We start from the raw sequence: 17,377 nt of genomic DNA, 5'->3' as shown, positions 1-17,377 counted from the left end.
AAGAATAAACAAGAAGGAAGAAAGAAGAAGGAAGAAGGAAACAGGAAGAAGGCTGAGGAAAGGAGCAAGAAAGAAGAAAGAAGAGGGAAGAAGGAGGAAGGAATAAAGAATAAGGAAGAAAGAAGAAGGGAAAGAGCGTGCAAGTCAAAACTAAAAACTGCATGCGCTACAGAATAGATGCCTAAAACTGATTTATAACTTACCTTCTCTCTATCCGTCGGTTCGACTATACTCAGACTTTCCTCATAACACACTGCCAGTCTTAGGTCTATGTGAAGAACAAACTATTTTAATGCCAAATAAAATGTTACACAATCCTGCGACTTTCCACAACAAAATATTTAACTTACAGTCTCCCCAACAAACATTGGAAGCTCATGAAGGTCTTCTTTAATTAAAAAAAGGCTTTTTCATATAAAAAAAGTAGCTTATTCAGCCTGAATTGTTTGCTGTTTCGTAATCATAATACCAGACAAGCCAATCATCTTGTCAGATCTCGTGCATCTTCTAATTTTGGCCAAAATCGGTTCTCCTTCATAGCTCCAACAAAGTACAACAAACTCCTTAGAAATCTCCAAGAAATAAATAACTATACCTCTTTCAAAATGAACATCATTCTTAAAAATCTAATTCTCAACTTATAATTTGGTGTACCATTACTTCACAATTTAGATCACTATGTAAAATACGGTTAATTAACTATTAAATAAATTAGAAATCGAATAGAATTACGTTTATTCACTTAGTTTATTAATTGTGCTTCTTTCAAAGGGTAACTACCCACTAGAAGCACTCATTTGTTTAATATGATAGCTTGATTTCCTTATCCTTAATTATTGCTTTTTGTTTTGTATTCTCAGCCATTTAAATAAGTATTTTTTTATTGTTTAAGTTTTCTTCATGCCTGAGAACTGAGTGTCCACTACCAGAGAGCTCAATGAAGCTTTTTGGTGTGGGGGAGAGTGGAGGGTCACTCATAAAAAAAGTAGAGAGAAGATAGAAGAAAGAATTAAGAAGGAAGAAGGAAGAGGGAATATGGAAGTAGGAAGAAAGATCCAGGAAAGAGTAAGAAGAAAGAAAGAAGAAATAAAAAGGAAGAAAGAAGAAGGAAGAGGAAGAAAAAAGAAGGAAGCAGGAAAAAGGAAGAAGGAAGAAGGAAGAAGGAAGAAGGAAGAAAGAAGAAGGAAGAGGAAGAAAAAAGAAGGAAGCAGGAAAAAGGAAGAAGGAAGAAGGAAGAAGGAAAAAGAAGGAAAGAAGAAAAAATAAGGAAGGGGGTAAAAAGATGGAATAATTGAGGAAGAAGAAAAAAGGAAGAAGCAAGAAGAAAGAAATAAGCAACAAGAAAGAAAGAATAAGAAAGAATGATGAAGAAAGAAGAAAGAAAGAAGAAGGGAATAAGAAGAAGAAAGAAGGAAAAAACGAATAAAGGAGAAAAGAGAAGGGTGGAAGGGAGAAGAAAGAAGAAAGAGGAAGAAGGAAGAAGAATGAAGAGGAAGAAGGAAGAAAGAAGAACAAAGAAAGAGAAGAATGAAGGAAGAAAAAAGAATGAAAAAGAAAGAAGGAAGAAGAATGCAGAAAGAAGAAGGAAGAATTGAGAAGAAATAAGTAACAAAGAAGAAGGAAGAAGAAAGAAGGGAGAGCGAAAAAGGAAAAAAGGAAGAAGGGGGAAAAGAAGACAGATACAAAAAGGAAGATACAAGAAGGGAGAAGGGGTAAGGTGAAGGGAGAACTTCTCATTTTTCACTTTTTGCTTCTTTTTGCTCATTTGTGAAGGTGAAAACTGAATTATAATACGGAACATTTTTTAACTTGTACATGCAGCCAAGTTATATTATTTACATTGCATGCGCATGGCTGGAGCTTTGTTTACATAAAAAATAGCAATATTAATATCGAGAGTTTAGACGATTTTCATACGTTTCGTGTTACTAATCCAATGTAAAATAATGAATAGGGAATCAAATTTCCATCACTATAGGAGTTCTCAGCATTTCATGTTATTAGGTTTTTCAATTAATTGAAGCGTGAAAGTCCAATACACTACCCGTTCGAAAAATGCAACATGTTTACGTTTCAGTCAGCGAATGTCGTTCAATAACTGCAATGCATTCTACACGTTAAATGGATGTCAGTCGACGTCAGATAAAAGCTGTCATTGATTTTAACATCGTTTTGAAGTATAAAGGTTCCCCCAAACACATGTGATGTGACAATCGTGACGCGATTCCATCGCTTGGCGACTGCGATTCTGTCGCCGTTGGTATGGAAGTGTAAATAGAGCTTGCTAACGTTTGATCATCTTTCTCTTTCAAGCACACAGGAAGAATAGGATTTGTTTTCATCTGGAAACGTTTCCCGAATCGCGGCGACTAGTTGTCGCAGTTGCAGTCGCGGTAATGAAATCGCTTAGGTCTGGTAGAGCCTTAAGGCTTGCTGACGTAAACGCTTCCCGACTTAAATCTTTTTTGTGCGCGTGCAAGAGAAAGATGATCAAACGTCAGCAAGCCTTGTTTTGGCTTGTAAGGCTTGGCTTGTAACGTTTAATACTAATCTGTCTCTTGCACGCGCACAGTGAGGATAGGATTTGCGATGTGTTCTCATCGGGAAACGCTTCCGAAAAAAATAAACGGAAGGTTCCTCCAAACACACGTGATGTGACAATCGCAATTCTGTCGCGAATTCTGTATGGAAGCGACTACGAAGGTAAATTCTTCACGCACAGTCTGGCAATTACTTATGGGATTTTACTGTGGAGGAACAAGAAGGGGTGATCGGTGGCCATGTTTCACGCACAGTCTGGCAGATAGCAATGAGATTTTGCCATAAGAGTGAGTAGAGGCATTACCTTCGCGAGAATAGAGCTTGCCAACGTTTGATCATCTTTCTCTTTCAAGCGCATAGGAAGAATAGGATTTGTTTTCATCTGGAAACGTTTCCCGATGAAAACAAAACCTATCCTTTCTATGCGCTTGAAGGAGAAATATTATCGAACGTCAGCAACTCTTATGTAACATTGCCTGCAGCGACCCAACGATAGAATCGCGGCGGTTGCGATTGCGGTGATGAAATCGCTTAGGTCTGGGGGAGCCTTAAGGCTTGCTGACGTTTAATCATAATTCTCGGAAACACTTCCCAACTTCAATCTTTTTTGTTCGCGTGAAAGAGAAAGATGATCAAACGTCAGCAAGCCTTGTTTTGGTTTGTAAGGCTTGCTGACGTTTAATACTAATATGTCTCTTGCACGCGCGCAGTGAGGATAGGATTCGTTTTCATCAGGAAACAATCAGAACAAAACCTGCCAAAGTCGTTATTCCCCCTATGTGGTAAAGCAGATTTGTAAAAAAAAAATAGAATTACCTACTTCGCAAGAAAAAAAAATCAAAATTTCCCGTTGTCATTAACTGTTGAAAACTTTAAGAAAAGTCGATCCATGCAATATCTATAATGGCATAGATAGCATTATTTTAAAAGCAACTCTAATAACATAACTTAACTTTTATGATGGGTTTCGTCCATTTTCTCCGTATTTGGTTTTAGCTGCCTACCTAAAAGGTTGCATTTGTTTGGAGCTCTTTGAAAGAATCAATGAAAAACGGGACAAATTGAGGTTTTTGTAGATTACGACGGGACAGCACAATAAGGTCTAAGAAACGGGACTGTCCCGTTAAATACGGTACGTATGGTCAGCCTACCCATCCATGAACATGCATGGCAAGTCGAAAAATCTACATATTTTGTTAGAAACAATAGACAGAAAATCAGTGAACCCTTTTTTACTTTTATCAAGCAAGTTTCTGGAGATGGATCAATTAACCTCAACACAACACTTAAAAAGCCGATTGTTTATCAATAATAACAATTTACAGACTTTCGCACATCACTAAACTTAAATTGTTTCTTGAAGAATATGTCCAAAAACCATTCCCTGTGTCACAAAATACCGAGTCGGGCGCATTTAGTTTAGATCTTTTTTCGCGAATAAACCCGACCGACTTAACGGCACCAGATTTTCGCGATGTGAATTCCTGGCGACCAGAAGGAAGCGGGCTGTAATTGATCATTCCGACAGAACATCAACCGTCCTCGTTGAACGCCGGTCGTAGGCACTTACAAAGGGTACAAAACGGCTAAGAAACTCCCTTGTGGACATTCTGGATTTCAAGGAATTGCATCAGCAGCTATTGTAGATGGTAAAAAATATATATTCAAAAACAGGATTGCTACGGGCAACGTTCGCCGGTTTGCAACTCCCAAACTTGTAGACATCAAAAATTTGTTGTTTCCGGTGCGTCTTTTTGTACTCAGGGCAGGGTTTGCAGAAATCGCTCTCAATAGCTAACGAACAAAGATAAAAGAAAGGCAGAAACTGTTCCGAATAATAACAAGCCATGACAAGCCATGAAATCAATCAAAATTACATGTGCCACAGAGAAGTCCTGATTCTCGGTTTGTTCTTGCTCATTTTGGGCCAGGGACCGCATAGCTGTGTAGAACATGTTGAATGCATCATCAGAATCAGTGCTCCCCGCGTTTGAAGATTTTTAGAAGAAATTTATCGTCAGGTATGTGAACCACCCACCGTGAGTTTCCATCGGTGGTGACGAAATCGAGGTGGTAGAAGAATTTGTGTACTTGGGCTCACTGGTGACTGCCGAAAATGATACCAGCAGAGAAATTCGGAGACGCATAGTGGCTGGAAATCGTACATACTTTGGACTCCGCAAGACGCTCCGATCGAATAGAGTTCGCCGCCGTACCAAACTGATAATCTACAAAACGCTCATTAGACCGGTAGTCCTCTACGGACACGAGACCTGGACAATGCTCGTGGAGGACCAACGCGCACTGGGAGTTTTCGAAAGGAAAGTGCTGCCTACCATCTATGGTGGGGTGCAGATTGCGGACGGTACGTGGAGGAGGCGAATGAACCACGAGTTGCATCAGCTGTTGGGAGAACCATCCATCGTTCAAACCGCGAAAATCGGACGACTGCGGTGGGCCGGGCACGTAGCCAGAATGTCGGACAGTAACCCGGTGAAAATTGTTCTCGACAACGATGCGACGGGCACAAGAAGGCGAGGTGCGCAGCGGGCAGGTGGAAGATGACTTGCGGACCCTCCGTAGACTGCGTGGTTGGCGACGTGTAGCCATGAACCGAGCCGAATGGAGAAGACTCTCATATACCGCACAGGCCACTTCGGCCTTAGTCTGAATAAATAATAAATAATTATCATCAGGTATAGCCAAAAAAAGTCTCTCATGCTAAATGTCGTATAGGTATACAGATAAGTAAGAGACATTCTCTTTTGGTTTCAATCCCTGACCCAGGGTTTTGAATTGTACCAACTGCAAACAGCCGTTCGAATAGAGCTCTTTGCCGTACCAAACTGACCGGTAGACACGATACCTGGACAATGCTCGTGGAGGATCAACGCGCATTTGGAATTATTGAAAGAAACAATGGCGAGGCACAGATGATAGACGGTACATGAAGGAGACGTATAAACCACGACTTGCAATATCTTTTCGGGGAACCTTCGTTTGTTCACACCATGAAAATCTGAAGACTGCGGTAGGCCGAACACAAAACCAGAATGTCGGACATTAACCAGGTGAAGAGGCGATAGCGATACGACATGCACAAGAAGGCAAAGTGAATCGATCAAGTGGAAGACGATTTGTGGACCCTTCGCAGACTGCGGGGCTGGCGACGTAAGCAATGGACCGAGCTGTATGGAGAAGACTGTTATGTACTGCACAGGCCACTCCGGCATTAGACTTATTCAGTCTATAATACAACATTCATATTTTTGCTGTTTTCATTCTGGACTGTTCGAAGAGTATAAAACAACAAACTTACAATCTATTCTTTATAAATAAATGTATTAAAAATAGTTTCAAATAATACTGATATTTGTCTTGACGATTAAAAACAACTAAGATAAAGCTAAAAAGTCATTTTTTGTCTTAGGCTATTTACAATAAATTCAATGAACCTTTTGGTGCCCTATTTACATGTGTACTCTTCGGTTTGATCTGTACAAATGTCGCAGTTAACGGTGCAACACCATTTGAACTTACAGTTACATTGCCAACTTTTCACAATCTGATGCGTATTGTAGCCTCGTCCGCAGCATAAAAGATCACATTTGTCCATAGAGGTCGATGTTCGATTGCATTGGCGCCCAAGCGTACCCAAAATGCCGGACGCAATATCACGTTCGCAATAGTTTGGTGAATGTTGTAAATAAACCAATTCCATTCTCTTTGGTTTTTGGCTATTAACAGTTGTGTGTTGGAACTTGCCTCTCCTACAAGAGAAAATAAAAACGAAATGAATATGCTGAGAAAATACGCACTTTAAATCCAAATGAAACCGCCTAATGCCGTGTCATGCGATTCTAGTGCATTAGTGTAAGTAAATGGTGGAACGGTAAAAAATGTTCGATTTAAATTGGTTGTTCTTGCATTTCTCGTATACGTATACGTACATATAAATATACATACTAAGTATACATAAAGGCTATAGCCTCACTCCAAAACCGAACTTTTGACAAAAGGCTCGGAGACCCATAGTGTTATTTACCAATCAACTCGACGAATTGAGGTGATGTCTGTATGTGTGTGTGTATGTATGTATGTATGTGTGTGTACAAAAAAAATGTGAGACATACTTTTTTGTACTTAGCCTAACCCGATTTGCTTGCAACAGGTTGCATTCAACGTGGAATCTTACCTCATTTTTCGCTTATATTGAAAATGTGTCTAATCGGCCTTTGCGATTTGGAATTATTAAAAAAAAACTTTGTTTTTTTTTCTCCAATTTTCCCAGAAAGAAAAGTAACACACACTCATAGCTCTTAGAACACAGCATATCATATCCATATCCTGATATTTAAATGATATTTCGGTGCAATGTTTTGATATTGTTGCCTGGAACATTTTGATATTGTTGCCTGCTCTTTTATCTCTTATATCAATCAAGTTTATATCATGTTTTGTTATTCTGTTCATGGCTTCTGCCCGGGCAGTGATACAAAATGTAATGGAAAATGTAAGAAAATCGCAAGCCTAGTCATTTTTGTTCGTATTTCTAGCCGTTGAACTTGAAAAAACGTTTGGTGATATATATTGTAACATATATTGTACATAATCAGTATGTACTTAATAATGTTCGACCAATTTGTGACCATTCCACCCTTTGGTACACCCAATATTTATTGCAGTGCATTATGTCCATGCATGATTTCCAATAATAAGCGTAAAGTGAAAAAGATTATATCGCTAAACATTAGAGGTTCTTATTTCGAATCAATGAATCTCTCGTTGTTTATTGAGTGATCTTAATGTACATGAAAAAATAAAAATAAAAATCAAATCAAAATCAAATTGTTCGAATAGCTCGAACAACTTATCTCGTTTCCTACGGCAGGAAGAATGTTCATATCAATGTGGATCAAACATGATTTGATATTATTTTTGCACTTTTTTTTTGTTTTGGAGTGATGGCACAATACATCACAAAATATTATAGCTTGAGACTCAATGTGACTCTATCAACAGGAAACACTGAACAATGCACTCAACGAACACGACCAAAATCAGAGTTAACTATGGGTTGACTTAAAAATTCAAATAATAGTGTCGCAGTAGTTCAACCATGTCGCTTTGGTAATTTATGTTTATTTTTAATTGAAAACCAAATAAAAACAAAACCTTTTTAAAACCAACTGCCGCTGACCGTTGTTAGATTTTCCAGCCGTCACCGTAGCCATCTCTACAGAAGTGGCCTGAACCATCTTTGCCTTGCGATACTTTTTCATCATGATGTCACCGATTGCATGGAAAGACGGTAAACTTTTCCAACATGTCTTCATGGCGCATGACCCACTCACACCGTGGCATTTACACTCCGTACGCAGCAATAATTTGACAATCTGTAAGAGAAAGAAGAGATAACAAAATTAGTGTGTATTATGCGAAAATACACGGAGTGAGATTGAAAATCCAAATACTTTCAAGATTATTGAACCCGCAATTTTCCAATCGCGTGTACACCATGTACTTCATTAAGCTTTTCATTTTCTAGTTGATTTGAATTCTTTTTTTTTGTTCCGCGTTGTTCTCAGTGTACCAAATACTGAGACAAGAACAATTCATATGCCTTTCAGAAGATATTTATTTTTCTTATTTGTGATAACATCATTCTTCTTATCTTCTTCAATAGGTCTATATAGCAACTGGAACTTGGCCCGCTTTTACACTCAGTGTAATACTAGCATTTCTGCCGTAAAAATTGAAATTCCTATGTCAAGCATTGCATGAACATTTATTTTTTTGTGGCAAGCACTATGGATAGCATAAAAAACATAGCATAAGAAACGATTACATTTATCGGAGGGTTTCCATTGAGTTTGTCAGTTTTGTATACTGTGGTGTTTCATAAATTTCCTCCTCTGTGTAGCACTGCGGCATAGAGAGAAAATCGGCAGCAAAATGAAACTTCCATGAAGAATCATTTTCATACAAGTAATGCCAATTTTCCATAAAAATAGTGATTTTTTTCACGAAACAAAATTATTTTAGCACTTTTTAAAGTTAAAATTGCAATTAGAAAAAGGCTTATATAGAAATCAAACATTTCCAATGGAAAAACACCAAATTACCACAAATAAATCCAAAATTTGGATTCCAATTCCAAAATACAATTACAAAATTTTCCAAATTTAAAAGTGAATAAATTCTCCATGAACAATATTTAATTTTTTAATAAAGGTGTCGTGACTAGCATAAGCATTAACATTGAGCAATTCGCACAAATTCGTAGGTAGTACAAGCCTGGCCTATTGTATGCGAGTAGCATCACTTTCAACCGTTACCACAAATATTGATTTGGGAATAATTATCATCTCTTAGATGAAGGAAATGCATTCTCCAATAGTCCAGATCTGTCCTGGCCACGTCCTTGCGAATGCTGAGGAAGGGGAAAGATGGTAAGTTGGACACCTACTTGAGAAAGATGCAAAGAACTCTACGATCTCTCACAGGTGCCACGGGAGGTTTTGAAATTGTTAGTGTGGAAGGTTATAACAGTAGCAGTCGTTTTGGTAGAACGTGACACACAGAATGAACTATGATAGAAATACAAAGTGGGAAAGGAACAAGCCTGAAATTGAACCCACGACCTCCTTCTTATACGGCAGAAGCGGTAGGGGAGACTGGGTAGACTTGATCCCCTTTTCTGATTTCCGATGTACTACAGCCAAAAATAAATAAACATACGCGATTTCCACACAGACTCTCTAAGAAATATAGTATTTAACTTTACTGATGTATGACAGTCCTTAAATTATTGTTGTTATTGATACACAATCGATTTTTTAAAGTGCTGTCAAAAATCTACTTTTAGAATATTCGGGAGAAATTGATCCCTCTCCAAGAACTTGCTTTGATAAAATTAGAAGGGTGCTCTCAGATTTTTTAAATATTTTTCCTTCAAAATACGCGCAATTTTCGAATTGCTGTGCGTATACATGAACGATTTTTGTTATTGAATTCGACAGCACATGCAATTTAAAAATTTGGGGAGACTTGATCCCCTTTCTATGATATCTACGCAATAAATATTTTTTCCTGCCAACACTTCATCAAATCTGTCAAATCTACAAAAAATTAGAACCCTGAGAACAGATTAATATTTTTTTAAAATTTTTTCGCCAAATTTGGGTAACTAATGGGGGATCAAATGTCCTCATATTGAGGCAATAACTTCAAATCCAAATATCCTAAAACTTTGATGGAATGTTCACATTTTCATCAGTACAAATCATTAATGGCACATTTATGGCTTTGCGCTGTGAAAAAACGAAAACATTTGGTCATTGTTATGAAAAGTTATTCAAATTTTGCGTGGCCAAAAAAAAATCTTTAGGAAGGTCAAAACATACAAACCGCCCTGCAGAATAAATAAGATTGTCAATCCAAAAAATAACTCACCACATAAAGGTCATTTGTCTAGAGGATCGATACTAAAAAATACGCTAGAACACAACTACTTTAGTTCTCGATAAAACAGGGTGATCAAGTCTCCCCGGGGATCAAGTCTACCCACCTTACCCTAGTCACTAGTCCACTGTGCTCGTCTACGTTTTTAACAATGTGTACACTCTGGGGAAAAAATATACATTTTCATTGCTTTTTATGTTTATAAAGCGATTTTTTTCAATCCAAATCCAATCCAAATCCAATCCAAATCCAATCCAAATCCAATCCAAATCCAATCCAAATCCAATCCAAATCCAATCCAAATCCAATCCAAATCCAATCCAATCCAAATCCAATCCAAATCAAATCCAAATCCAATCCAAATCCAATCCAAATCCAATCCAAATCCAATCCAAATCCAATCCAAATCCAATCCAAATCCAATCCAAATCCAATCCAAATCCAATCCAATCCAAATCAATCCAAACCAATCCAAATCCAATCCAAACCAATCCAAACCAATCCAAACCAATCCAAACCCAATCCAAATCAATCCAAACCAATCGAAATCAATCCAAACCAATACAACCATTCCAAACCAATCCAAACCAATCCAAACCAATCCAAACCAATCCAAATCCAATCCAAATCCAATCCAAATCCAATCCAAATCCAATCCAAATCCAATCCAAATCCAATCCAAATCCAATCCAAATCCAATCCAAATCCAATCCAAATCCAATCCAAATCCAATCCAAATCCACCCAAATCCAATCCAAATCTAATGCAAATCCAATCCAATCCAATCCAATCCAATCCAATCCAATCCAAATCCAATCCAGATCCAATCCAGATCCAATCCAAATCTAAGCCTAATCTAATCTATCAACATGTCGGTTGCATTTTTTCATCATTGCATCATTCAAGGAATCCAAAACTGAACTCACGCGCTTTTTGAAGGGATTTTTAATTATTCCACGCATGCTGCAACACAGCAAAGCTTAAATAATAAAAATCACAGTTGTGCGTTGTTTCCATATTGAGTGTTGTGCCCTTGAAAACGCGAGAACATTTAGTTATGGATTCCGTGAGGATTGTCCATAAGCCATGACTATTTGGTTATTGGCCCAGAGCCGAGTCCGGCGGGGGAGAAACAAAGCAATTTCAGATAGTGTGATTCTTCGTATTTTGCTTCAAACTTTAAATTATCATAATAAGGTATATGGCTCTAATAAGGTATATGGCTATGTAAGCATATGCGGTATTTCGAAAAAATTCGTTTCAGATGGTTCGAAACGAAATTCCGCGGAATTTCGCGGAATTTGAGCGTGGCGAAATCTGATTTATTGATTTCGTTTCGTTTCGTTAATTTAAATAAATTTCGCCATCAAAAACTAGCTTTTAACGAAATTTAACGGAATTCCGCGGAATTTCTAAACTAAATTGAACTAATATCATACTTCAAATTACTCTAAATTTCGGCTGCACCGCAGAAAAAAATAATACAGGTTGTTTTTAAATTTTGTTACCTATACAGTCTTGTCATAAGACAAGTACTACAGTCGCCTCTACACAACTCGATATTGACCATCGATATAGGGAGAGATCTAAGAACGGAAGGAAAATTTAAATGGGAACTAGGTAGATCCAAAAAAGCTCGTTGCTATGATAAATGACAACAAAACAAAAAGGTCGTTTTCTGTTGTTGATGTATTTGTTATTGTCCAAAGATTGTCTAGTAGCCTATAAATTTGAACATTTCGACATAAGGAGAGTGAATCCTGAGCAAAATATGACAGAACACATCGAGATAGAGACATATCGAGTTAGGGAGGTTATCGAGATGTAGAAAGCCCCCATCGACATAGGGAGAGATATCGAGATATAGAACATCGGGATCTATAGAGTTGACTGTATTCTTTTTAATTCCGCTACTTTATTGTACCTTTGACAGAATGATCCTAAGCGAGAGATATACAAATTCCAGATAGTTGGCCACATCTGAAGTGGATCGGTCGATGATCGGATTCGCTATCGAACATTTGATAGCTCGTGTTAATTGTATTGCGGATACATTTTGCTCCTCTATATGACGACATGGAGTATGTTTTAGCATAATCAATTAATTTTAAGGTGAAATAAGGGTTTAACAGAAGTATATCCGAATGGTGCTCATCACGAGAAGAATTGCAAACTAATCATGTTCGAGAGCAAACGCTTCACGATAAATTCCTTTAAAACCGCTTCCATAACTCGCTTTTTATATTACTGCTTAAAACTCTATTTTTTGCATAACAGTTTGGCCAACATAAATATTTAAAAACAATAATGTCTCACTCCGTACACGATGACTTTTTGCAGTTGAAGAGGACCTGAGGGCGCTTAGGGAGACTGGAAGCGATTGGCCCAGGCCCAGATTGGAGACTGGAAGCGATCGAGTCCAGTGGAAAAGGATACTACATTCGGCGTAGGTTCATCGAAGAGCTGTAGCCCATCAAATTATTAAATTAAATGTCTCCCTCCCTCGAATTTTTTGCTCAAAAATAATATTTTAAGGGAGCAACAAAAAAAAATCGGGTAATGTTGAAGATTTTCAGTTCTTTAACAAATCCGAGGAGTTTTTTGATTTTTTTCATTTTTTTTTTTCTTATTGTTCTCCACACCTCCCACGACCTTTCGAAGACCATAAGAGCATAATTTAATAAAATTTTTGTAACGACCTTATTTGAATTCCAAAAAAAATATTTTAAATAGCGTACATACGCACTTCAACAAAAGTTCCGCGGAAAAAAAAATTAAATTTCGTTTTGTTTCGAAAAATTTCGAATTAAATGGACCCTGATTTCGTATCGTTTCGAGGTCTCGAAAATAAATCTATATTTCGTTTCGTTTCGTTTCGAATCAACATAGACATTTTAAATTTCGTTCCGTTTCGTTTCGCCAGGAAAAAGTGTATTATCGCATACCCTTACTAATATGCTGTGGCTAAGCACATTCATCGTTGTAAATCTTCAAAAATTGAAGCTCTAATCAAAATTACGCCGTTATTACGCCAAGTAGTCAAAAACAACAATAATTGTGAAAAATTTTTATTTAAGACTTCGAAAATTTCGAGCGGACTTCATGTCCGGCAAATTTTCCTTATTTTGAACTTGGTGGTGGACGCTGAACGTTGGTGCATTATTCACTAGAGGAATAAGTGGTAAAATGAACACGTTAAAGACTTGCGATGTTTTATCGTTTTATTTAATCACAAAGCGAGGATAACTTGCTAGTTTTACCACAATTTAGCTCATAATTGCACTGAAGAATTAAAGCTTACGGTAAAATGGTTGAAAATTTCATCAGACCCAATTTTCACGGCCACGTTTGATATTTTGGATAGTAATAGCTATGCGTTCGGTCTCAAAACCGAAATATTAGCTCAGGTAGCTTATTTTATGTCGAGGAAGAATTGTACATGGATAATATACTCCTAAATAGAATTTTATTCTAAATATAGTAATATAGCTAAATAACCACCTCTTCCTCTATAGATTGTATGTAAAATTCGTAAGGTAGGCAATTTTAACGTGCTGCTTCAAATGAAAATCGTAAGCTGTATTTTGGCAACGAGTGCTTTAAATATTGTCCAAGAAAGTTTAAGTTTATTGTGTCACTATACTAATAAAAAGTGTGATTTTAATATGAATGCTTAAATTGTGTGATTGTTATCCGTTCATAATTTGTTCTGTTTTGTTGTAATGTTTTTATATTAAAATGGATTTTAATAACTTAATAATTCAAAGAGGTGAGCCAGCCTAGGGCTGAAAACATCTCAAATAAAGACTAGAAAAACTTAATAGCATAACTCGTTACTGACTCCGTATTATTTCAAAACATATTTACGTTACGTTATGGATCCTGTACACCTCCGGTGGTGCAAAGGGCCGACTTGAAAGATCTCCATCCTGAGCGATGCCCAGCTATCGCTTTAACCTGTTGCCAGGTTAGATTTCGGTCGACTTCTTTTATTTCTTTATTGAGGCTTCGCCGCCATGAGCCTCTGGGTCTGCCTCTGCTGCGATGTCCCGCTGGGTTCCAGTCTAATGCTTGCTTACAGATTTCGTTTCTGCCCCTACGTAGAGTGTGGCCGACCCAGCCCCACTTCCGATCCCGAATTTCTGTTGTTATCGGCCTCTGGTGACAACGACGATGGAGCTCGTTGTTTGAGATCCAGTTGTGAGGCCACCAGGCCCGAATTATATACCGCAGGCATCTGTTAATGAACACCTGCAGCCGTTGAGTGTTCTCCACTGATACACACCATGTTTCGCTAGCGTATAACAGCACAGATTTCACGTTAGAGTTGAAAATTCGTATTTTGGTGCGTTCACTTATCTGCCTGTTTTTCCAGATATTTCTTAAACTCACAAAGGCAGTCCTTGCTTTCTTGATCCGTGCGCCTATGTCGATCTTGGTACCGCCGTCTGACGCCATTTGGCTACCAAGATATTGGAAGCTTTCAACATTCTCCACTGGTTGCCCGGCTACTGTGAAACTGGAAGGAGTCACCGTGTTTACATCCAACGATTTGGTTTTGTTGACGTTGATGACTAAACCTGCCGAGGAGGAGCGATCGGCAAGGTCGTTGAGCTTACTCTGCATATCAGAGCGCCGTTGCGCGAGGAGTGCAACGTCATCCGCCAATTGGAAGTCGTTTAGGTGCTCCATGGTTATAGACTGCCATAACAGCCCGCGGTTTGGTTCACGGTCAATCGCATCTACCAGAATCTCATCGATTACGATGAGGAACAGTAACGGTGATAGAATACATCCTTGCCTCACACCAGCTACGACCCGGATAGGGTCGGACAGGACCCCATTGTGCAGCACTCTACACGAAAAGGCCTCGTACTGTGCTTCGATGAGGCCGATGATTTTCTCAGGAACCCCCTTGCGTCTCAGGGCGCCCCACATATTCTCGTGATTGAGACGGTCGAAAGCTTTTTCGTAGTCAATGAATACCAAGTAGAGGGACTCTTGGAATTCGTTGACCTGCTCCAAAATGATGCGGAGCGTGACAATATGGTCCACACAGGATCTTCCGGCACGGAATCCGGCTTGCTGCCGCCGGAGAGTCGCATCGATCTTCTCCTGAATCCGGGCTAGGATAATTTTGCACAGAACTTTGAGAACGGTACACAGCAACATAATGCCTCGCCAGTTATCGCATACTGTCAGGTCACCCTTTTTGGGCACCTTCACTAAGATACCTTGCATCCAGTCGACCGGGAAAGTTGCGGTGTCCCAGATATTACGAAATAAACGATGCAGTAGTTGAGCGGATGTCATGGGGTCAGCTTTGAGCATAACGGCTGATATGCGGTCGACCCTGGGGCTTTATTCGATTTCATGCTTTGGATGGCTGTTTGAATCTCTAGCAGTGATGGAGCTTCGGTATTGACACGTGTTATACGTCGGATCCTAGGCAGATCATGCCGAGGTGGTGATGGCCTGGTTGGCACTTGAAAAAGTTGTTCGAAGTGCTCGAACCAGCGTTTCAGCTGGTCAGTTGGGTCGGTCAATAACTGATCATTCGCGTCTTTCACAGGCATCGTTGCATTCATCTTCGCCCCGCTTAAGCGTCGTGAGATATCGTAGAGGAGGCGAATGTCCCCGGTTGCAGCGGCTCTCTCTCCTTCGTCGGCCAGAGAGTCTGCCCACGCTCGCTTGTCCCGTCGACATGAGCGTTTTACTTCCTTCTCAAGAGCCGTGTATCGTTGACGGGCTAAGACTTTGGCTCCTCTGGTTTTCGATCGCTCTATCGCGGCTTTGGCTTCTCTTCGTTCCTCTATCTTCCTCCAGGTCTCATCGGTGATCCATTGTTTTCTCTGGGTGCGTAGTTCGCCCAGATTGTTCTCGCTGGTGGCGATGAAGGCATTCTTGATGGCGGTCCATTGGTCTTCCACGCTGCCACCTTCCGGAATATCTGCAGCACGCGTCTCCAGTTCTTCAACGAAGGACTGTTTCACCGTGGCATCTTCCAGTCGGCGTGTGTTGAATCGTCGTCCAACTCTTTCCTCCTGCCGACGAATCCGCGCAATGCGCAGGCGTATTTCGCCGATGAGGAGGTGATGATCAGACGCGATATCGGCACTACGTTTATTCCGTACATCAAGAAGGCTCCGTTTCCATTTTCGGCTGATGCAGATGTGGTCGATTTGATTTTCTGTAAAGCCGTCACGGGAGACCCACGTGACCTTGTGAACCGGCCGATGAGGGAAGAGCGATCCCCCGATCACCATGTCGTTATTACCACAAAATTCTGCGAACAGCTCTCCGTTTTCGCTCATTTCTCCGAGACCATGGCGTCCCATAACGCGCTCATGGTTCGAGTTGTCGGATCCGATCTTCGCATTGAAGTCGCCCAAACAGATCTTGATATCACCCTTCGGAATTCTATCTACGACGGCATTGAGTTGACTGTAGAAGTTCTCTTTGTCTTGCAGATCGGCAGCATCGGTTGGCGCATAACATTGGATTATAGGTTTCGGACCCGTGTTCTAAATCTGGCAACGAATATCCTTTCACTTATAGGTTCCCACTTCATAAGCGCAGAGTGTGCCTGAGCGCTTAGTAGGAAGCCAACTCCGCGATGCCGGGGAGCGTGTTCACCTCGTAAACCAGAGTATAGCAGAACTTGTCCCGACGGCGTTCTGTGTTCTCCAAAGTTTGGCCAACGGACTTCACTCAGTCCCAGGATCTCAAGCTTCATGCGGCATGCCTCATTGGCAAGTTGTGCCAATTTACCCTGCTGGGCTAGGGTTAAAACGTTCCATGTTCCTATTCGTGTCCGTTGTTTCGCGCTAAGAGTCGTCGCCGTAAAATCAGTCCGTATTCTTTCATTATCGGATTCTCGAACAAATTGATGTTTCGGGAACAGTAGGTTGTTGGCCCAAGGTTCCCTATCCACCGGGATGGGGCTGCCATCTTAGGTATAGCTTCCGGGGAATAGCATTTCATACTCAGCCGCTGGATGCCAGAACAGACGCTGTTGGAGCCGCACCTCCTTGGTGGACAGACGCTCGATCAGTCGGGTCAAATTTGTTTAGAGTCCCACCCAACACCAGGACTAGGCTAGTGCGCTTTGAGCGGCACACGGTCGCTTTGATAGGGCCTGCTTGGGGACACATGCAGCTTTTTATAGAAGTTCAACAGAGCCCACTGTCGAACCCCACCACATCCTAGGCAGATCCCACAGTACGCACCCTCTCACTCTAGCTGATGTCAGAAGGACAACAACATATGAAACAAACAACAACAAATGAAACAACAACAAAACATATGACATTTTGTAATTTTTTCGGAAAAGTCTACGTAGACTTTAAGGGGTTGGGGGAGGGGTTTCGGA

General features: G+C 39.9%; 1 protein-coding gene across 27 annotated transcripts in view; it reads right to left on the bottom strand.

The window, feature by feature from the left end:
- Window positions 1-5,899: 5,899 nt before the first annotated feature.
- LOC134211865 (protein Wnt-2) overlaps window positions 5,900-17,377 on the bottom strand; it is an 82,199-nt gene continuing 70,721 nt past the window's right edge. For 26 of the 27 annotated variants that reach the window (XM_062689217.1, XM_062689213.1, XM_062689211.1 and 23 more), the window contains 2 exons: window positions 7,717-7,937; window positions 5,900-6,311 (listed from right to left, as the gene is read on the bottom strand). In XM_062689217.1, the coding sequence (XP_062545201.1) occupies window positions 6,008-6,311; window positions 7,717-7,937 (525 nt within the window). In that variant the 3' untranslated portion in view covers window positions 5,900-6,007. The remainder of the gene's footprint in view (window positions 6,312-7,716; window positions 7,938-17,377) is intronic. The other variant, XM_062689218.1, reaches the window with a different exon arrangement.

Source organism: Armigeres subalbatus, chromosome 2 (genome assembly GCF_024139115.2).
Source record: "Armigeres subalbatus isolate Guangzhou_Male chromosome 2, GZ_Asu_2, whole genome shotgun sequence".
Classification (NCBI taxonomy): Eukaryota; Metazoa; Arthropoda; class Insecta; order Diptera; family Culicidae; genus Armigeres; species Armigeres subalbatus.
Note: the sequence above shows the minus strand (reverse complement) of the source record. Positions and strands in the feature narration are given on the sequence as shown.